A 23049-nucleotide genomic window follows, 5' to 3' on the forward strand; every position below is an offset into this window, starting at 1 on the left:
TGAGCCAGATCTCAAATATCGGGTGCGTAACGCAGGCGGCATCGTGAAAAAATGGATGACACAGCACGGACTGAAACTCCTGACTAACAAAACTGAAGTCATCATTCTCAAGGGGAAAAGGAACTGGCAAAGTGTGGAACTAAGAATAAAAAACCCGTAAAGTATGTGGGAGTGAGGTTGCACCAGAATGGAAAGTGGGGTAACACGTGCAGGAGGTTACCCGGAAGGCTGCGAATAGTGCGGCTGCGTTGTGGAGGGTTACTCTCAACATTGGTGATGCAAATCCCCCAATACGGGGAAAGGAGAAGGGCCATACACGGTGTTGTGTAGTCGATCGTCCTCTATGCGGCACCAGTCTGGAGTGGGCCGGTAAAGATACCAGCCTACAAGAGACTCATAGCACGAGTGGACAGAACATGTTTGCAACTGGCATGCGCCTACAGGACTGTATATTCAGCAACCTTGTGAGCCACCTCTAGATATGTTCAGCTGCGTGTGTTGATAGTGGAAAGAAAAGAGCTATATGAGAGAAGAGACCTAGACCTTATTATGGCCGAGAGAAGCACCAGGAAAAGGAAAGGTCAATTGAAAGATGGCAAGAAGAATGGAACAACACGGAGGATGTGGCACAGTGGACAAAAATGTTTATCTCGAACCTAATATGGGTTGCTGCAATTAATTCTTCAAGAAAAAGTAGAAGGAAAACGAGGACCAGGAAGGCGAAAAATTTCCTGGCTGAAAAATTTATGTACGTGGTTCAACACAACAACCACAAATCTTTTCAGAGCCGCAGTTTGCAAAATACAGATTGCCATGATAGTCGCCAACATCCGAAACGGATAGTCACTACAAGAAGAAGAAGAACCTAAGAGATTGTGTAGACTGCGGTCACAGGCAACTGGATTATTTCCTAACGCAGGTGCTCACAGGACACGGGTCTTTCAGGAAGTACCTCTCTAGGTTCGGAAAGACTGACACGGATGAATGCCTATACTGCGGACGATCAGACACTGACACATACGATGTTAGAGTGCAACAGATTGAAAGTACAAAGGAACAGAATGGAAGATAGACAGGTGTGAATTTTGTAACAGTAAGAGAAATTATTGAGAGAATGATTTAGAATGAAGCATATTGACCTAGAGGAAGAAGAGGAAGAAAGACAGCAGGACCAACGGCAAAGGTAAGAGGGAAAGAGACTGTAAGTTAAAGGTAGAGGGAATACGTTTTCATAAGAGGCGAAAAAGTGAGTTAGACTATAGTGAAGGGGGAGATACCCGCCAGGGAGTGATGTCATTCTAGGGGCGATGAGAGTCTTCCACGTACTGCTTGGAACGGAGTTCCTCTCAAAAAAAAAACAGTTTTTGGAACCAAAAAATGGAAACAGGGAAAAAGGAGAGGGAGACTGACGGTCATTCAATCAGTCCTGGACCAAGATGTCTTTTGAAGATTTCAGACCCCCGCTCTATAAAGACGAAAAAAAAAGATAGCTCAATATTTACTTTTTTCGTCATTTCTTGATGTTAGGATTTTCTCATTGTGTATGAAATATTTAAAAACATTTGGAACTAAACCCTATTATAATTAAAGCAGTCTTAATGACAAAAGTTTCATACTAATTAGTGACCGCCTGCAGTGATACATAAACATGTAAATTAAATCATATAAATTATTTCGTTTTATTATGAATTTCAGTTTCAAACAAGCAGCCTCCAATTTCAAGTTCTTTTATAATAACAAACAAAAACACCTCCTACATTTTCATAAAGCGTCATTTTAAAAAGAATAAATCAACAACGATGCTGCTTGTTGCCCTTACTTATTGTTCCCATCATAAATAGAAGGCCTCAAGGAAAAAAGCATTATCACAGAGAAGAAAGTTTCCAACATTCCACGTATTTGTTTTCAAATAACTCAAAAATAACTGTTAACATCAATGTTTTTATTAAATTATACAGAAAATTTCCATATTGTTTAGGAAATACGTGTTTGTTATATTATATTTTGCTGAATATTTGCTTTTGTAAATATTTTACAGGAACGACTAAAAAAATAGAAAAAAATGTTTTATGTAACCATATTAGGTTTTATCGAAAAAAATCAAAACATACCGAGACACTAGTGCAGTCGAAAGAGAATATCCACAGTAATTGTGTTAATTTACAAGGCCCAAATGAAAAATTTTAAAATAAAAGAATGGTGATATATGTTGTAATAATATAGCATTGAATTAAAAATATTTGCGGGCACTTTTTGACTGGCAACATATTATCAATGTTTTCTCCTAATTTTAAATGTATGTAAAAATATGAGTTTGATTCACTAAGTTATGAACGTAGTGATCTTGCAGGATCCTGAACTATAAGGAATCACATTTTTTTAAATTGGTATATAATCACCATCATTATTTTCTAGTTCAGGTTTCGAAAGCGCTGCTATAATGTTCATTGCTGTAATGTATAATTGTAAACTAGGAATTGATCATTTTCCACGATTTAAAACTTATTTCGTGCTTACTTCCACTCCCTCATCTTGTTGTGTGCCGTAATTCAAAAACATTTGTATATTGATGTTTCTCAACTTTCTTCCATTACCTTAACCAACAATTACGATCCCTTGATGGAATTTCCTTTATTTGCAAAAAATTGTTCCACTTCGTCATCTATTTTTTCAGAAATCTCGTTACCAGATTCGATCTCCAACGGCAGATTAGTCATCTAACGCTGATTGCGATTCCTCATCTGAACTTGTCAACTCATTAGGAGCAATTGGACGGGCAGCCACAGTTGTACCAAGCTCTAATTCAAGTATTTGTCTTTTAACGTTTTGCCTGGAAGGTGCAGCTGAGAATCTTTATTGTTGTAAGTAGTCCACTAAAATCATGAACAGCGTTTTCATCGATGTCATCATTTCCTGGAACACTTTTTAAAACTATTTCTTTATCTAAAGAAACAATTCAAGTTGCTTTTAAGCAAAACACTAACTCCGGTCTTATGGATTTTTATCCATTTCATCTGGACAAGTAACTAATAAATACACAAAGTCATTTTTATCAATTCATTTGAGGGAAAGTCAACATATTTAAAGGTTGAGTTAGGTGTGTTGAATTCATTGGCAGACAAACTATGAATTCCTCGCATAAACGCAGCAAATCGTTGGTGAAATATATAGACAAAGTGTCGCTCAATAGAACTTTTCGGCCTTCCAATTATTTGGCGTGAGGTAGAAAACATGACGTGAACCGCTCAGTGAAAATATTTGCATCCATCCACCCATTGCGAGTAAGGGTTATAACTCGATCCTGTTGAACACCTTCCACTGCAACATGGGTTCCCTTTTGGGTCATTTTCGGTAGACACACTTTTTTGACATAAATAATGTACGGTGGTAACAAATCGTAAAAATACAAAAATTTGAGTATTTTGTCCTTGTCAAGCGACACCCAGAATAATACGGAGTCCTCCATCTTATTGCATCTGAAAACATGTACAAGCTCCAATGATCAGCTTTCATTGGTCCAGCAAGAATCCAGCGTGGAATCACAATGCTCGACAGCTCAGGAAGATAAGTAACCCAATTACAAAATTCTTCAGCCATATCATTCTCGACTGAAGCATCCCATCCCTGGCGCTTTTCCCAAAGTTTCTGTAGCAAAAGTTTGGGGAATAGGGATACTGGACAGGTAAAACCAACAGGGTCAAATATACTCTGATCTATGGAAAGCATCAGTCTCTTAGTTATGGGACGTTTCAATTCCATTCCTTGAAAAGTTTCACTATTGATTTTCAGAGTGTCTCTCGAAGACTCCCAGAGAGGACCAAGAACAGGGACAACTGTTTTTATATTACCAGAGGCCTCCCACCCTCTTAAGTCTATCTTAGCTTCCAGTATAAGGACGGTTGCTTCTGATACACACACTCTCAACTCATTTTCATCAGTAACACTGGTCACACAATTATCCACATAAACCCAGTTATAAGCTTTTTAATTGTGTTTTTAGAATACGGATTATCATACATTTCTCCAGCGCCTTTGTTAAATGAAACTCTATAGTGGCACCCAGAAGAAATGGACTACAATTGACTCCAAAAACAACCCTCTTGTGAAGAAATACAAATTCTTTTCCTTCATCGTTCACCCATAGGAACCTCAAAAAATCGCTGTCCTTTGAATGTATAGAAATTTGAAGAAATGTCTTTCGAATATCCGACACAACTCCTACCTTTTGTTGTCTAAATCGTAATAGAACAGAAGGAATAAGGTCAATAAGATTAGGCCCCACCTCCAAATACTGATTTAAAGAAGGACAACCCTGTTTATGAGATGATGCGTCAAAGACTGGCCTAATTTTTGTGGTTTCACTATTATTTTTAATAACGGGCCTGTGAGGTAAATAATGCACGCAATTATTCTCTTTGGGATTATTCAGTATTTCAATCACACCCTCGTTCAACCACTCATTGAATATAAAGTTATACGATTCATACAAAATAGACCTTTTCAACTTATTTAAAGTATTATATAATCTTCTCCTAGCGACAACTACATTATCTGAAATTAAAGGATGCCCGTTCAACCAAGGTAACATAACTTCATACCTGCCTTCGCTGTCACGTCGTACAGTCTCATAGAAAAAATTCTTAGCCTCTTTGGCCGCCACCTCTCGTGTCATTTTTTCTACAAGGTCGGTTATCCCAATAACATCAAGCCCCCAGAGTTTCGCTACAGAAGAATTATCAACAGACAACGAAAATGTAATCATACTTGTACTAAAATTAGAAGCAACTGCCGTCACCTTGCCCATAAGAGTCCAACTGTCCAACCTAACAAAGTTTCAACTGCTACAAGACCACACTGTAATTGATATTTCATTCCTGTATACAATTTGCCTACAATATCAGCTCCAAACAAAATCTCAATTGGTGCTGTCTTTCCGACATCGCTGAATGAAATATTCATGTCACTGAGTTCCTCAATCCAAGGGCCGTTATAAATAGAAGAGACATCTGCACAAATTTTTGGTTGATCTAGGGCATCAAATTAACAAGCCTAGGTTCCTTTACACGCAGTTACCTCGTATAATTTATGTCATTGTTTAGAAGTGCTTCTACCGCCAAATAATGCATGTACAATCTTTTCCGTTCCCTTAGCAGAAAAACCCATTTCTTACGCGATACTACTACGGAGTCCTCCATCTTATTATTCAGTGCAAAATATGTGGATACAGGGGTCCCGGTTGAAGCAGAACATGGTACGGGAGAAGAAAGAAGGAGATAAAAAACACCTGATGCTGAATCACACATCGTGGATGTGGCACTGTTTGTAAAGTTACAAACTCTTCTAGGATATGTAGTACCGCGCCTGAATAACATTTTTTTTTTATTTCCAGGTTCATCCTGTAAGTTTGTTTCGTCGTAATTAAAAAGGTTACTTTGGAATATCTGGGATATCTTGCAGTGTATGACGTAAATTTTTAAAATAACACGGTATTGTCTCTTTCGAAACTCAAGATCAATAGCGCTTAATATTGGTACCCATTTTGTTAACTATACCATTGTTATGCTGCTTCATTAGAGAATAAACCCAACACTGCCTGTCGGGTTGTTTCGAAAAGCATATCTCCCTTAACCCCTAAGTTTTTGGAAAGCGTTCTACTAGGTACTCTGTTAGTACCCTTTCTTGTAAGGTGACCTTTCCAGTACCATATTTATATTTTTGCATATTTTCTATGGAGGGTTCTTTATAGTACTGATATGTGTTGGTCTTGGAGCTCTTCTGTATATTCCTTATATTTTTAAGTTTTGCCTTTGAGTTCGCCGTTACTGATGCCACCTTTTAGCACATATTCGTATGACCTTTTAAAACTTCCGGTAATTTATGTAATATTTTCAACTATGTTAAATTTGTCGTGAAATTCCTGTAGTTCTTCTATTTCTGATGCAAACAACTTTCCTTTTGCTTACTTTATTTTTCTTTGTAGGTATGCCTCGATGTAATTTACTAAATATTGTATCGTCTAAGGATGACAATGATTATCGATATATTTTAAAATTGAGTCGATATTTTTATATCGATATTCAACTTTCGATATATCGGCACATATATCGATATTTGAGATTCAATGTATCACCTACACAAGATTAATATACCAAATTGGCACATAAATTACATAATAGCAAGACAAATAAACAGCAAATAATCTACTGAAGCCTCAGCAGTAGCTGTTGGGGTCAATATCCACTTCAAATTATGTCGATTGATGTGTGTTTATAATAAGCATTGAGTTTCCTTTCCTGTCTTTATTCGTTTATTACAGCATTAGGTATTTCGTCAGAGTGTCAATATTGTTTTGTATTTTTAATGAAATTAGAAAGAAAAATGGCACTACTCAATAGCAATGTTTAGTTGCATTCTAATGGCGCCATCTAGGAAATAACTATGAACTACCATATTTCAATCATATTTTGTTCTTGAAACGATACGTTTAATTAATAATACTGTTAATATAATTAATAATTCAGTTCGTTTTTGGCAGTGGTCAGGTAAAGTTCTTATCAGTGCGTGAACGAGTATTCATTAAGTGTTTGTTTATTTGTTTTTTGATTGTTATGATCGGGGATTCGGACAGAAGATATGAACCTCCTGATAGGGGAAAAAGTATAATTATAGATGAAGTGAATATGGAATTTAGCGGAAATGGAAAAAGCGACGAAACAGGTGGTATTGAAAAAATAATAAAACAAAAAAATAAATATAGTCCAACGGACCAAGGTCCATATTATGTATTTGTGCAAAGTAAAGAAGGAAACATAGGTAAGTTTCATAAAATTTCTACTGCTAGATTAATTTTAAACGCAGAACCGGAGATCAGGGATAACATTTTAAATATTTCTGTAACTGGTAGAAATAAAGTTAAAGTCGAATTAAATTCATTCAATAGTGCCAACAAATTAGTCGAGGCCAAAGTATTTCAGGAAAAAAATTACGAGGCTTATATACCCACTTTCTTTACATACAAAAAAGGTGTAATAAAAAGTATTGACAAGGATATCAAAGACGATGATTTATTAAACATAATTAAACCTAAATATGGAAATAATTTTAAAGTTTATGAAGTAAGGAGAATAAAACGAAAGGTAAATGGTGAGTTACTCCCTACAATGGCAGTTATTGTTACTTTTAAGGGGCAAATGATACCTAAACAGGTAGTAATAGAAAAAATTATTTACGATGTAGACATATATGTTCCACAAGTAATCCAATGCAGACAATGCATGAGATACGGTCACGTTAGCGCACAATGTAGAGGTAAAGTTCGATGTGGAAAATGCGGCAATGAACATGAAACAAATTCTTGTAATTCGCAATTAACATCATGTATTTTATGCAAAGGAAATCATGAAGTAACGGATAAAAAAAATTGTGAAGAATTTCATCGTCAGAAACAAATTAAAACATATATGGCTACAGAAAATTTATCCTATAGTGAGGCTAATAAAAAATATGATAATAGTTACGCAACGGTAACAAAGAATGTAAATAAAAGCACTCATTACTTAGTACCAGTTAAACGCAGACGAAATTTAGAAAGTTATCCTAGTTATCCCCGTTCAGGATATTCTGACGAGCATAAGGAGATTCTTTCATCTCCATCTACTAGTAGTCAACCGGTATATCAAAATTATAGAAATATCCCTAACTATTCCCAATCAACAATGAGCTCAAATTCAAATAAAAACTGTAAAATAAACTCTGTTTGTGATATGATTATAAGCACTTTTAAAAATGTATTAAAGAATAACTCAATAACTTTAGACAATATAAAAATGTTTGACGATTTTAAAAATAATTTAAGTCGTATTCTCGCAGATAATGAATAAGTTCAAAATTGTACAGTGGAACGCTAGGTCCATTGTACACAATAAAGGTCATTTTGAGAAATTTATTTTTGAAAATAATATTGATATAGCTATAATTAGTGAAACGTGGTTAAAAGAAAAAAATTATATTAATTTCAGTGGTTATAATATATTTCGGAGAGATGATGGTTATGGAGGATTAGCTATTTTAACTAAAAAATACATTCAGTTCACAGGTCATCCAAATCATCATAAAATCAATCAGGTTATGAGTATATCAATAACAGTCAAATTAAAATCAAATAAAGTACTTAATATATATTCAGTGTACGCAAAACCAAATTTAAACGTATCAGAGAGTGAATGGAAAAAGTTTTTTAATAGTTTAAGTACACCATTTTTGGTGGCAGGAGACTTTAATTGTCATCATAATGCATGGGGTTGCGATCAGAATGATAGGGCTGGACATAGTCTATTAACAGCAATAGAAGACTGTGAGTTATGTTTTTTTAAATAATGGGGCCGAAACTATAATACCTAGATTATACACTAGAAATAAACCAGCTGTGGACATAACTATATGTTCCAGTGACATATCTTCCTGTTTTGATTGGAACGCAAAAAATGTATCTCTAGGTTCTGATCACTTTCCAATAATAATTGAAAGCGATGTTGATAATATAACAATAGTTAATACGAGAACCCGATGGAACGTAAACAGAGCAGATTGGTCGTTATTTTCTTCGATTCTTGAAACTATTGACACCAAAGATATAAATACTGATGAAAATATTAATAACATATATAATACATTTATCAATAGAATTAATGATGCTTGTGAATTATCAATACCTAAGAAAAAAATGACGATCAATAGTAAGTTTAATAAAAAATGGTGGAACCCAGAATGTGCACAAGCTATAAAATTTCAGCAAGAAGCTTTTTTAGAATTTAAACGAAATAGTACATATGAAAATTACATAAAATATCAGAAAGCAGAGGCAATTAAGAAAAAAACAATATTAAAAAGTAAAAAAGCTTCTTGGCGAGAATTTTGTAATAAATTAAATAAAAATACTCCGGTCCAAGAAATTTGGAAAGAAATTAAAAAAATCAAAAATACTTATAATGTCCCAAAAAATCAAGTAAAGAAAGATAATTGGACTGAAGAATTTTTAAATAAGTTAGCTCCGCCCTGGGTTTCACCAAATTTAAATGTAAACCATCCTAAAAAAGTGAATAATAATAATTCAAACTATTTGTTATATGAATTTACTCTAAAAGAACTAGAATATAGTTTAAAGTGTCATAAAAATACTGCTCCTGGCTTAGACAATGTCCATTATATTATGCTGTATTACTTACCAAGGTGTCAGAAAATAAAATTGTTAAATATAATTAATTTAATATGGATGAAAGGTGAATTTCCAGATTCATGGAAGGATTATGTAATTATACCGATTTTAAAACCAAATAAAGATATAGATTCAGCGAATTCATATAGAGGAATTTCATTAGGATCGTGTATTTTAAAAACATTTGAACGGATGGTAAAGAGAAGACTTGAATTATGGTTAGAGAAAAATAACAAAATTAGTGATACACAATATGGGTTTCGTAAACTAAAATCGACATCAGAAAATATAGCTAACCTTATCCTAGACGTTAATATATCCTTTTCTGAACGTAAATCCCTGGTATCTCTATTCATAGATGTAGAAGATGCATATGATAATATCAAATTAAATATCCTCTATCAACAAATGGAGAAGATAGGACTACCCAGTGACTTTGGTAAAAGAATAATAAAACTGTATTCAAATAGGAATCTACAACTTCAAATCAATAATGAACTATTGGATCCAAGAATTTCTAATGTTGGGTTACCGCAAGGAAGCATCCTTAGTCCTTTACTATATCTCATTTATACCTCAGACTTACACAAAAAAATGAATACAAGAAGAAATGTTCTACAGTTTGCTAATGATGTGTGTATATATGTACCTAAAGTTGAAATCGATCAAGGTATCAATATAATGAGTAAAATGTTTTCGACAATAGAAGAGTATTATTTTAATATAGGACTCAGTATCTCTACAAAGAAAACCCAAGCATGTATATTCTCCAAAAAACATAGATTACTACAATCTATAGTATTCAATAACGTTAATTTTGAGGTTCAATCATCCATTAACTATTTGGGTATGGTAATAGATAGGAAGTTATTGTGGAACGAACACATAGACCGCTTAATAACAAAAACAGAAAACGGATTAAATGCAATAAGATCAGTGTGTCATACAAGTTGGGGAGCTGATCCAAATGTTACACTTACCTTTTATAAAGCTTATATTCGTTCAATAATAGATTATGGGTCAATTTTTTATAGTCAAGCAGCGAAGACTCACCTGAAGAAATTAGATAGGCTAGTAAATAAAGTCTTAAGAATAAGTATAGGTGCACTTAAGAGTACACCCATTTCAAATTTAAATGTAGAATGCAATGAACCTCCACTAAATTTCAGAAGAGATTACTTAACGGAGAAGTTTTTATTAAAAATGTATGCAAAGAAAAGTCCGGTAGTCCAAAAATGCTTTGAGCTCAGTATTTACGATCTAGTCAAGGAATATTGGCAAAAAAAGCCTACAATTCCTATTATTGAATCGTACAAATACGTAAGGATACAACTTAGTAATGACATTTCGACTTCAAGAGAATTACCATGTTTTAAAATAGAATTAGAAGACTTGGACAGCATAAAAGTAGGATATCTTAGAGACTACTCAGAATTTCCACAATATATCCGGAATAGCATGTTCCAAGCTGACATAAGGTCTATGTTCCCTAATTATTCATATATTTTTTCGGATGCATCTAAATCAGATTTAAAGGTTACATCTGCCTTTTACGATCCAGATCGAAAATTTAGTACAGTAGTAGATCTAAATATTAAAACCTCGATATATACCGCTGAATTAATAGCAATATTAGAAGCACTTAAATATATTAGTAATTTCTCAAGAACAAAATCTAATTACGTTATATTCTCTGATAGTAAAAGTTCAATACAAAAAATTGAAAATATTTCTAAATATAACAAAATTGGATTTAACTATGTGTTATCTGAAATTATAAACCTGGTGGGTACAATAAAATTAAGAGGATCTAATGTAATATTTTGTTGGATAAAAGCTCATTGTGGAATATTAAATAATGAAATAGTAGATAAAATTGCTAAATGTAATGAACCATCTAAAGAATTAGAATATAAATGTGTAATTGAAGATCTAAATTCTCATCTAAGGAAAAAAATGTTAAATTCATGGCAAACAATGTACAATTTGTCCAACAAAGGATTATATTATAAAGATATAAAACCAAAAATACAGTCCTCAACGTGGTTCAAAAACTCAAATTTTAATAAAGATATGATTAGAATACTATGTAGAATAAGATTTAACCATGCTCTGTCTCCGTTACATAAATTTAGAATTAATTTAGCCGAAACTCCATTTTGCGAATGTGGTGACGAAGGCTCAATTGAGCATTTAGTTTTAAATTGCTCATTAAATACACGATGTATAAACCAATTTATAATAAAAATATACGAGTATATCAATAAGGAAAAAATTAGTATTAAAAGACCTTTTAATTTATCAGATTTAATAAAAACCAATAACTTGCATATATATGAAATAATTTTTCGCCACATACGTGAAATGAAATTGAATTTCTAAATGTATTATGGTAACAGTGTATATATTTCAAACATAAAAAGTTAGTTATATAAGTCCTTTGTTTTAACCCAGTTGTTAACCTTTCTATCCGTGGTCTAATTTTGTGTTGTGCAAATCGCCTTGATAGACCCCTAGGCGTATGTAATAAATCAGCAAAAACCATATATTTTCCTTTCCCTTCCAGTAAAATAAATAAGAAAAAAAATAACAAAAATAAATAAAATAAAAAAAAATTAAATAAAAAAAAATAAAAAAAATAAAAATAAAAAAAATAAAAATAAAAAAAATAAAAATAAAAAAAAAAGAAATAAAAAAAAATATAATGATAATAACAAAAAAAAAAAAAATTTAACGTAGGTACGTACTTATATGTAAGTTAATAGAAGATAAGATTTTATTGTTGTTACGGGTTCTCTCTATAACAATTGTTTAAAAAAAATTAATTAATAACTCAAAACATAATAGGCTAATAGATTATGTCTCTAGTCATAAAATGAAACTACACACACACACACACATAATTAATAATTAATTTTAATAATATTTTTAAGCTAGAATTTATTATAAAACAATGTAAAGGTTTACATTATTTTAGATTTAAAACCTTTCCTAGCGACATCTAAGAAAGAAAATGAACTGAACTACTCAAATCGAACATTGCATTCATACTTTGTTCTTGAAATGATACGTTCAATTAAAATTACTACCAATATTAATTACATATATTCATACATTTTATTATTATTCTTTTCGAAAAATTGACAAAAATCTTGGTTGCTCTAATTTAAAGGTGAGATTTATTTTGCAAAATAGTTTATTTATGTTAGTTTATATTTATTTGGTTTATATGCAAGAAGGTGCATGCTGGTTTTGTACGTAGATCGATTTCATAAGACGTCATTTAATTTTTTTAAAACTTTTTGTATAATAACTCGAGAAATACCGGATCGAATTATTAGGTAATTTTGATTTTAAAATATTTGTATAAATCTGACATTTCAATCATATTTTGTTTTGAAACGATACAATTGATTTATTGCTAATAATTTTGATTAATGACGTATAATATATATTATACCTCATACGTCACTGGTTTTTGAAGAAACTTTAGAAAATTTATAAAATAATATATATTGCCTATAATTGATTTAGATCGTGTATATCACTTCTACATATTTCGTAATGACATTGCTTCTTTATATCAAATTGATATGCTAATTTAGGCACTTTTTTATTTATTTTATTTTTTTTTTTGTCAATAAATAGACTGTCTTTGGTCTTTTTTATCCCATTTAGGTATGTGTTCACATGCCATCGAGTTAGAATATATGGAGAAGCTATGAGAGTATTTACGTGTGTATTAAAAACGGCGTCAGTAGGTGTCGCTAACGATCATACCAATATGACGGTGAGATCATGGCCGGACACAATAATATTAAAACTACTATACAAATATGACTAGTTATTCAGAAGATTTAATATAAATAATATTTTAAAGGGAAAAATGAATATACGATATGAAATAAAAGAAATACGTTCGTTTTCAACATATATATTTGATAACTACAAATTAAATGACACTTAAAAATTTAGTTCAATTAACAAAGTTAGAAAAGTTATTATTAAAAAAACAAAATTGAATATCTGTCGAATATCACAATGGAAATACTGTGTAGGAATAAAAATAATTATGTTGCAGTAGTTAATAAGAAATTTTAAGATATTTAGATGAAGATATTTGAGTATTCTCAAGAATCTACCTTACTTATAAGATTTTTTATGAATACTATTAATTTATTTTCTGAAGTACGGGCTATTACTTTGTTTACATATTTGTATACTAACCTGTGGAACGTTATTTCTGAAGATTTTTGCATTAAGATTGCTTCTGCTACTGCAACTACGTTGAGAACAAGAAACTATTATTAGGCACTATCACCACATAATATTACAGTTTTTATAAAAGTATTATAAAACTAAAAATATTCGAAAAACAACAAACGTAAACAATCATACACGATCTGTCAAAACGATCATAACAATATGGCCGAAGTGAGGTCGTTTTTAGTCACGTGATGCCCTCTCCGTAGATTATAACTCGATGTTACATGCACTTTATTGTTATTTATATTATTAACCTAACCTAACATGTTTGTTTACAAATAACTGTACGGAAAGAATAGCTGACAGTATTTTGCGATAAAAAGTCGTATTGATGATTTAAATAGTTTTTTTTTTGTGTTTTGTGGTGGGTGTAGAGTAGATCGTCGGATCGTGACGTATGATACATCATTGGAAAAGAGAACGGGTAGCGAATATGTGAAGACAGAAAAAAAACACACATAGCGGCAATGCCAAAACGGTATTATATCATGTCTCCGTTGTTATTCGTCCGATAGGAGTGTGTGATCTGTTAAATGAAAGGTAAGTAAATAACGAATATATTAAGATAGAAAAAAAAAAACAAATAAAACAGCTACCAAAAGGTCAGCACACAGTATCTTCAATATTAATGAACGTATAGCGACATAGGAGATATCATAGGACACTACGAATAAAAATATATTTACTGTAAGACAAATTTTGATTTATTGACTTAAAGGAAGCCTCTGGCTGAGTACAAAATAAACAACTGACCGAATCCTAACATGCGACATAGCAACTGAATGGGGAGGATATAACGAATATATTGAGATAGAAAAAACAAACAAAGCGACTACCAAAAGGGCGTTACACAGCATTTCGTTATTTATGAATGTATAGCGATATAAGAGATATCACATGACACTGTGGATGATAATAGACACACTATAAGGTAAAATTTGCTTTACTGACCCGAAGAAGGCCTCTAGCTGAGTACAAAATAAACAACTACACGAATCCTAGCATATGACTCATCAAATAAAACGACAAGAGACATGTAGTAGATATAATGTATATAGCGTGCCATCAAAATATATATATATATATATATATATATATATATATATATATATATATATATATATACAGGATATAGTAAAAAATGATCAGAAGAGTCAGAAGAATGTCAGATAATACTTTATATTTACTTGGTTTACATGAAAGAAGTTTATTGTTTTAAAAATGTAACTAGTGACTGCAGATTGCCATTGATTGAACCTTCCGTCGCATGCGACGGGCAGAATTACTTCTTCTTCTTCATGTGCCTTGTCCGTTCCTAACGTTGGCAATCAACATGGCTATTCTTACTTTGTTTACGGCAGATCTGAATAGTTCAGCAGATGACAATCCGAACCATTGCCGCAAGTTTTGGAGCCACGAGTGTCTTCTCCTCCCTGGACCCCTTTTGCTGTCTATTTCCCCTTGAACGATCAGTTGTAGTACTCTATATTTATTATGTCTCATAACGTGACCCAAGTATTCCAACTTTCTTTTCTTTATACTTATTCCTACCTCTCTCTCTTTACCTATCCGGAATTACTAGTAAAGAATTACTAGTAAAGAATAATCTCCCTGCAATTTTTGCTCAAAAGTTTTAAAAATATCAGGAAATACCTCCCATATTAAGGATCTTTTATGTAAATGCATCTTTACTTTTAAATGTTGAACAAAACCTCATCCTTTTATTTATCATTTGTTATGATGTTTAATTACACAAGAATATATTGATATATTGCAAATATCGATATACTTTTTCCTATATATATATCGTGTATCGACAATTTGATGTATCATATATAATACGATATATCGACGTATATATTTTTTTTGTCATATTTAGTTTTAATCTTACAATGTGTTAATTTTATCATATGTCAATAGTATCATAACTTCTAATAAAGTACTAAGTGAGTGCAGTAAATTTGAAAATTTAGTATCATACATGAAAGGCCCTGACAAAACCTGCAAGGATGACATTTTTCCATTCCAATTTTCGCTGCATCTAAACAAACTTAAATAAATTAAAACTAAACAAAAGTAATGATCGGATATTAATCTGAGGGTAGTTGTTGACTTAGTTCGGCGATGTCATTAATATAATGAAGGACATTGCTACTTGTGTATTCGAGACATTTTCCTTTCGTGCGAATTTCTGGGACCGAACTGAAGCAAGACGATTTGTCTAAATCAAGAATAATTATCTCTCACTAATATTGGCGGAGGGAAAAATTGCTATTTCCCATTTTCGCCTTTAGTTATTAATCTTGTACCATCATTATAAGACCGATGCCAGTTATTTGTTTGGTAATTAAAAAAAGCTCAGCCCTCACTTTTTTATTTTGAAGCACGACGGCACTAATTTTAATAAAAAATAGAGAAATAAATTAGACGTGAAGTCACAAACATAATATTAACCTTCCGTGACTGGCGCGCGAATTCACAATCCGCTGCGAAATGTTTTTCAAATTTATATAAATTTTCTCCAGCCAACCCAACCGCCGCGCTCTGTATTCCTTGACCATATCTCGACTGTGTTTAGTGTATCATATTACCTACACAAGTGCGTTGGTTTGTTTTGATAGCAAGTTGCGGAGCAACAGTCCCACGCCAGTAATAATTATATAGTAATTTCACAAATAAACATCTTGAAAGATTTGGTTTATTTTCTTTATATTTCATAAAAGGTAATAAATATTCTGAAACTTGTTTTTATTGACTAATATACTCAGTGACATTAGAAGTATTTCACCCAGAAGGAATAATTTCTTGAACTTAATTTTTTGGCAACATGGTAGATTCATATCAAGAATGAAACGATAACGTTGTCAAGGATTTATATTAACAGGTAATGAAAAAAAAAAAAGGAATAATGTGTTTGGCGACACCTAGCTGAATACACTCCTGTATACGTCCTGGGAGCTTACATCAACACAGAATTAGATCCAGACCAAGAGATCAGGGTACGAATAGAAATGGCAAGGGCAGCGTTCTTAAAATTCAAGCAATTGTTCTGTGACAAAAATCTGAATACTGAGCTGAGACTGAGGTTTGTTGAATGTTACGTCTGGTCGCAACTATTGTACGGGGTAGAAACATGGACACTAAAAGCGCAAATAGTTAAGAAGCTTGAAGCCTTTGAACTTTGGATATACCGGAGAATGTTGAGAATTCCATGGACTGCCAGGGTCACCAATGAGGAAGTGCTGAGAAGGATGGGTCGAGACAAAAAATTGTTGAGAACAATAAAAGTACGCAAGACTGCATACCTTGAACACATACTGAGGAATGATAAATATAGTATAGTATCTTCTGTAGGTCATCATGCAGGTTAGAGTCGATGGAAAAAAGGGAATAGGTAGAAAGAGGAAGTCATGGCTGCGAAATATTCGAGACTGGACAAACATGACTGTAGACGAATTATTCCACGTTGCAAAAGACAGAGAAACTTTTAGAAATGTGGTCGCCAACCTCCGTTAATGGGGACGGCATAGAAAGAAGAAGAATACGTCTAGGCATTGACAAAATGAGATGATCGATGTCTGCGTGTGGCACCTCGTTACAAGCACCTTGAACTTCATGTATTAATTATTGTGCCAGAGTCTGTCCACTAGTATAAAGTGGACAGTCTCCTTCCCATCATATCACATACAGGTTCGATAGGACTTAATTCCGGAGCACAATGCGACGACGGCTAAACATTAACGCTAGCTTCTTGGAGAAAGTCCATAGTTTGACGAGCAATATGGGGGCGCGTGTTGTCTTGCTGAAAGAGGACGTCTCGACGACCGAGATAAGGCACTAAAGGGGTTTGTAAAATGTCATCATCGCAGCTGTCATATTGCATCGAGTAAACACAAGAGGTGATCGGCAACCATAGGCAATAGCCCCCCAAACCATTACTGAAACTGTCCTGTGTACATGCCTCTCAACAGCAAACCCGATATCTCGTCGCTCTCCAAGGCGGCGTTTTACCATCCTACGACCATCATGCATTCCTAAAGAGAATCTTGATTCATTCTAAATGCTACATTACGCCATTCTGCCACCGAATGCTGCCGTTCTCTGCACCAATTCAAACGTTGATGACAATGGTCCGCAGTCAAAGGAAGCACTATAGTTTATTTTTATGAACGAGAGAGTAATTAGCATAATTTTAACTGGTAGCTCCGACCACTCCATGGGCGTGCTCAAGATTAATTGAAAAATTACTTTGAATAATTGTAAAAAATAAATGAATTATTTCAGTGTTATAAAGTGTTATGTGTATGTAAACAAAAGTGACCTCTTTTATCACACACTATATTAGAACTGACTGGCCTACATTAAAAAGGGTTTTAAAAAATTCACATTTTTTTTAATTTTTAAAAATTACAAAAGAGAAAAAGAGTTTTTAAAACCGTCTAAGGTATGTTAAATAGATGAATAAAAATATTAATATAAAACTTACAGCTACTTGTTACAAATCCAAATCAGATTCAGAAGATGAACTTTCAGAACCAAGATTTATAATAACTGGCTCGATTATTTTATCAGTAATATTGTCCAGCTTCCACATTTTTTCCTCTTCTTTAATAGTGTGATTTACTGCCTTTTCCCAGTTTTCAGGTTTTACATTATTTACGGCCTCCAAAAACAACTGTTTAACATCATGAATTTTAAAAGTGGTATTTTTTCTTGAAACTTTACTCTTTATCTGTGCCCATACCAGTTCAATCGGGTTTAATTCACAATGATATGGTGGGGATCTAAGTACTGTCATTCCACAATTTTTGGCAATTTCATCAATTTCGTATTTTTTAAATTTTTCTTTATGAAGGGCACACAACGAATAAAGTTCCTTTCTTATAGATCCGGGATGGTACGTAATATTTTTTGAACTCAGCCAATTCTGCAAGTCTTTTTTTAACCACTTGGTTGTGGGCTGTCCTTCTATAAGTCTGGAGTGATAACTTACATTATCCATTACTATTACACAGTTCTTAGGAAGAAGATCTATCATTTGTTCGAACCATTCTTGAAAGACATCAGCGTTCATGTCTTCATGGTAGTCACCGGTACGAGTTGATTCAAAAGTTAATAAACCACCTTCAACAAAACCGTCTGAACTGCCAATGTGTACTATTATCAGCCTGCGTCCCTTTCCTGATGGTCGGTTTAAACCAGTAGATAAGTTATTTACAAAAGCGTGCCTTTGACTTGTAACAGTTTCATCCTGCCAAAATTTATTTGGTGTATGACCCTCGTTGATCCATGTTTCATCAAGATAAAATATTTTTCTTTTTTGGTTTCTCATTTCCTTTATGGTTCTTAGAAAATCTCTTCTCCATATGACAATATCGCTTCTTTCTAATAAAATAGACTTTCTGGGATTCTTTTTCCAGCGGAAGCCTATTTCTTTTAAAAGTTTCCATAACGTACTTCGACTCATTTCTGGGTAATCCTTATCATCTCGAACTGAGACAAGAACTTTATCCAATGTTGGAAATTCTTGTCTAAAGAAGAATTCATGCACTTTCCGTCGAAGTCCTTCTTTAAAATGATATTCTATTTGAAATTTTGGTTTCCCTGGAGCATTACGTGGCATTTGAAAACTACCACATTTCTCTTCTTTAATAACTCTGTAAATCGTAGATTTCCCAACACCAAGTGTACTGCTAACTAACTCAACGGTCTCATCAACACTTTCACATAAACGTTTGTCTGTAAATGATTTAAAACAATTAAATATTAATGTTTTTTCATTAACTGTTAGAGGATCTATTTTTCGGCGTTTACACGGCACTTCCAAATTTTCCATAACACTAGTATACACAATAAACTGCACCTTGCAACTGAAGTACCTACTTTTAGTGAACTGTTAAGAATTTTGAATACGCCACTTGGACCTTCCTATATACAAAATGGAAAAACCCACTATCACATTTTCTGTGGAATAAGTTTAGAAGGTAATTATCTAGTCAATTACTGTCGTAGATTCCTGGAATTAAAGAATTAAATGTTTGATTGTTGAAACCCTTACTTCGTGGAATGCACTCATTTCAGATAAAATAAAACGTTTTATTTTATCTAAAGAATTAAACTTTATTTTGCAAATAGGCAAAGAATTAAACTTTATTTTGCAAATAGATAAAATAAAACGTTTTATTTTATCTAAAGAATTAAACTTTATTTTGCAAATAGGTAGGTACTTATTAAACTTTTATTGGTTATATATAACCAATAAAATAAACATCTTACATTTCTTGTAAATTCATTAGTACCTGTTAACCTCCATCACTCCGACACTGGCAACCTTATTTAGGGATTAGTAACCCTCACAACTATTGTATTCTATTCTGCTCCAACCTTTATACCTGGTGGTCATACTCAATTTAAAATTGTTTTCCTATATACTTCTGTAAACTTGTTGACAAATATCTGTTTTTCATTGAGTCACCCGTATCAACAATTTAGGGATTTGCATACATAATTTATTGTTTTATTACTCTCTCATACATAAAAATACACTATAGTCGTGGGCGGAATGAAACCAGTCCAAAGGCTCGAATGCGACGGTATATTTTACGCATACTAACAGGTCTTACGCATACTAACATTTATTTGTTTTTTTTTTTCCCTTCTTAATTACTTATTAACATAAACTCTGTTGCTTGTTTAATAAATGCAAACGAAACATTTTTACATAGTATGTCAAAATTTTCACTGAAGGTTTGCATAAACATAGACACTTCCTCTGTCAAACCAACCTAAAACCAATTTAAAAAATAGAAGAGACATGGTAACCATAGTAATAAGTTTTGACTGCAAGAAAAAGAAAATCAAATAATATAATGTCAAATGTTAAGTAATTCTGTTAATTTTATAGTACAATTCTCACAAGAGTAAGCCTGTTGAAGATACAACAACTTCATTATCTAATGTAGTTTTTTAAAGTAATTAATATTTAAATGGGAATAAGCCACAATTAAAGGTTAAAGTACGTTTATTGGCGTTTCAATTTCCACTTCGGAAATCGTTATCATAATAAAAACATTAGTTTGTGTTGGAAGTGTGATCTTATGATCTTGTTAGTTCTCGGCTAATACTTATTTTTTACATAAGTTTTTTACATACTTTTTTAAATTACATGTACAATAACCACATGGTCTTGTGCTGTGCTATGTTTAAATCAAATTGTAAACTGTATCTAGTTTCAATTTATTGTTTATACAACTAATTATTTATGTCTATTATTTTAAGCTTCTTTACATTTTACACCATTGACTGCTACATGCCTTTTTGAGGTAACACATTTATATTGACTTGTATATGGATGTTTGGTTTTTCATATTGTGCTTTTTAGATGAACTGATGATTCTTTCTGTTTAGAGGGCGAAACGTCTTCAATAAATAGATAAAGTAGCCAACTTCTTTGTCTTTTTTCTCCACCTTTTGACAGAAAATCCCACCACTCTTCGAGTGATCCTTATTTATATTGGATTAACGGTCGTACTCCTTTTTTCGATGCTATGTATATATATATATATATATATATATATATATATATATATATATATATATATATATATATATCTTTAGGCATAAAACAAGACGCAATGAAAAATTTTAATTTGCACAATAAACTGAAAAATGTATATTGGGAACCTCTTTGACTTTTAATTTCCTTTCTTTCTAGAACTTTGTTTTAAAAGTATAACAACATTTACTCTTCATTTAAAGACATCCTGTTTATAGCATTTGTAAAAATGTATTACTTTGGTACTTACCGACAAGAGCCAAGATAACCGTTAACAAAGGAGCGGCTGGAAAAGTCACTGTAACGTTAAACTCCAACATTTGTAGAAGATCGACTGAAATGAAAAGAATGAGCTTTAGTAAATATCATAGTTATAAAAGTATATCTATCAATTACTACTCGTATAGTTATTGAACCGATAGCAAACATACAGCATCAGGTAATACATTTTTCATTGTTAATTTATTGGGACATAAACAGACAGGTTTTCAGTTTTATACAAGGTGTTTTAATGGGAAATAGATGGGACTTGCGTGATATTTATTGAGTCATACGATTGTCTTTTTCTCGATAGTTTTATTTACTAAGAGCCCAGATGCACATCAATTGGACCAAAACCAATATAGAACACAATTGTAGTTCTCTGAATTAGAATTTATTTAACTAAGTATTATAAATTAAACGGATACGATTCAGCCTATTTGACAAGATAGTTGAAGTATTGGAGGAATATAACGAAAACAATAAAATAGAGTGGATGGCCTATCCAGTTCATGTTGAAAAAACCAAACGAGTAATGATAAGAGGACTGTCGAAAATGACAGACATAAAATTCATCGAAAAGGAACGGAACGAAAAACATCATCAAGGTATCAAACATGATATCGAACTATAACAAACAGTTGAACAACTGTATGTTCATATTCGAGAAGATGACTAGTGTAGTAAGCGCAATGGACAATATTGGTGTAAGCAGAACTGTCTAACCGGTTGTACGATCTGCGAATAGGGTCATGACATCCAAATAGCCTACAACAAAAAATCAATGCTTTGGACGAGTTTGCCAACAGAGTCGAACTAGACATCGTAGCTTTATAAAAAAACTGAAATAACGGGAAAAAAACAAAATTTCCATGCTATATTGTTTACAGAAACGACTACACAGTCACATCAGAAGGCATGGTCATTCTGGTAAAAAAAGGAATCGAACACCAAGCAATGTCATCCATGTGAATCTCAGGTACTGCGTCTAGCAGAATAAACCACGAAAGGGTTCAATGAAAAGAAATATACAGCAGCCGCCTTTCTACATATCAGTAAAGCATTCGACAGAGCATGAAGGTATGCTGTATAAAATGAGCCAATATGGTTATAGTGAGACGATGACATGTCTTCTTTCGTCATGCCTAGCCTACATGAGGTTCAGAGTTCGAATAGGGCCAACCCTGTCTGAAACTGGAGAAATGGAGGCTGGTGTGCCACAGTATGCAGTGTTGTCGCCATGTCTATACACCATAGACACAGCAGACATCCCAACCAAACCGTTGAAAAGTCTATACGCAGGCGATACGCTAGCAATACCAATCCAGATCTAATAATAAGACACCTACAAAGGGCACTTAAAGAACTACAAGATTGGTGCGTACATTGGAAGATAGCTGTCAACGCTAACAAAACACAGGCCGTCATGTACCAAAAAAGAAGAGGCAGACGCAATGGAGTTCTATCCCTATTCGACACGCAAATCGAATGGTCAAATCAAGCCAAATATCTGGGCGTAACGTTGGACAAAAAGCTGACACAAAATCGTAGAATACGTGAAATAAACGGTCAAGAAAGCCAAAATAATTAGAAGTCAACTCTCATGCTTAATAGGTCAGAAGAGTACACTGACATTCAAGATAAAGATTAGGATGGCAAACTGTATAATTTTGTCAACACATACATACTCTTCGGCCGAATGGGGACACACGTGCAAATCCAACAGAAATAAAATATCCAAAAAAGTCCAGAA

The 23049-nt window shown here is 32.9% G+C and overlaps 1 protein-coding gene across 2 annotated transcripts in view; it reads right to left on the minus strand.

Moving 5' to 3' along the window:
* The window catches only part of LOC140434941 (membralin), a 575630-nt gene that overhangs the window by 358022 nt on the left and 194559 nt on the right, over positions 1-23049 (minus strand). For both annotated transcript variants that reach the window (XM_072523585.1, XM_072523584.1), the window contains exon 7: positions 21286-21369. In XM_072523585.1, the coding sequence (XP_072379686.1) occupies positions 21286-21369 (84 nt within the window). The remainder of the gene's footprint in view (positions 1-21285; positions 21370-23049) is intronic.

Source organism: Diabrotica undecimpunctata, chromosome 2, assembly GCF_040954645.1.
Source record: "Diabrotica undecimpunctata isolate CICGRU chromosome 2, icDiaUnde3, whole genome shotgun sequence".
NCBI classification, from domain to species: Eukaryota; Metazoa; Arthropoda; class Insecta; order Coleoptera; family Chrysomelidae; genus Diabrotica; species Diabrotica undecimpunctata.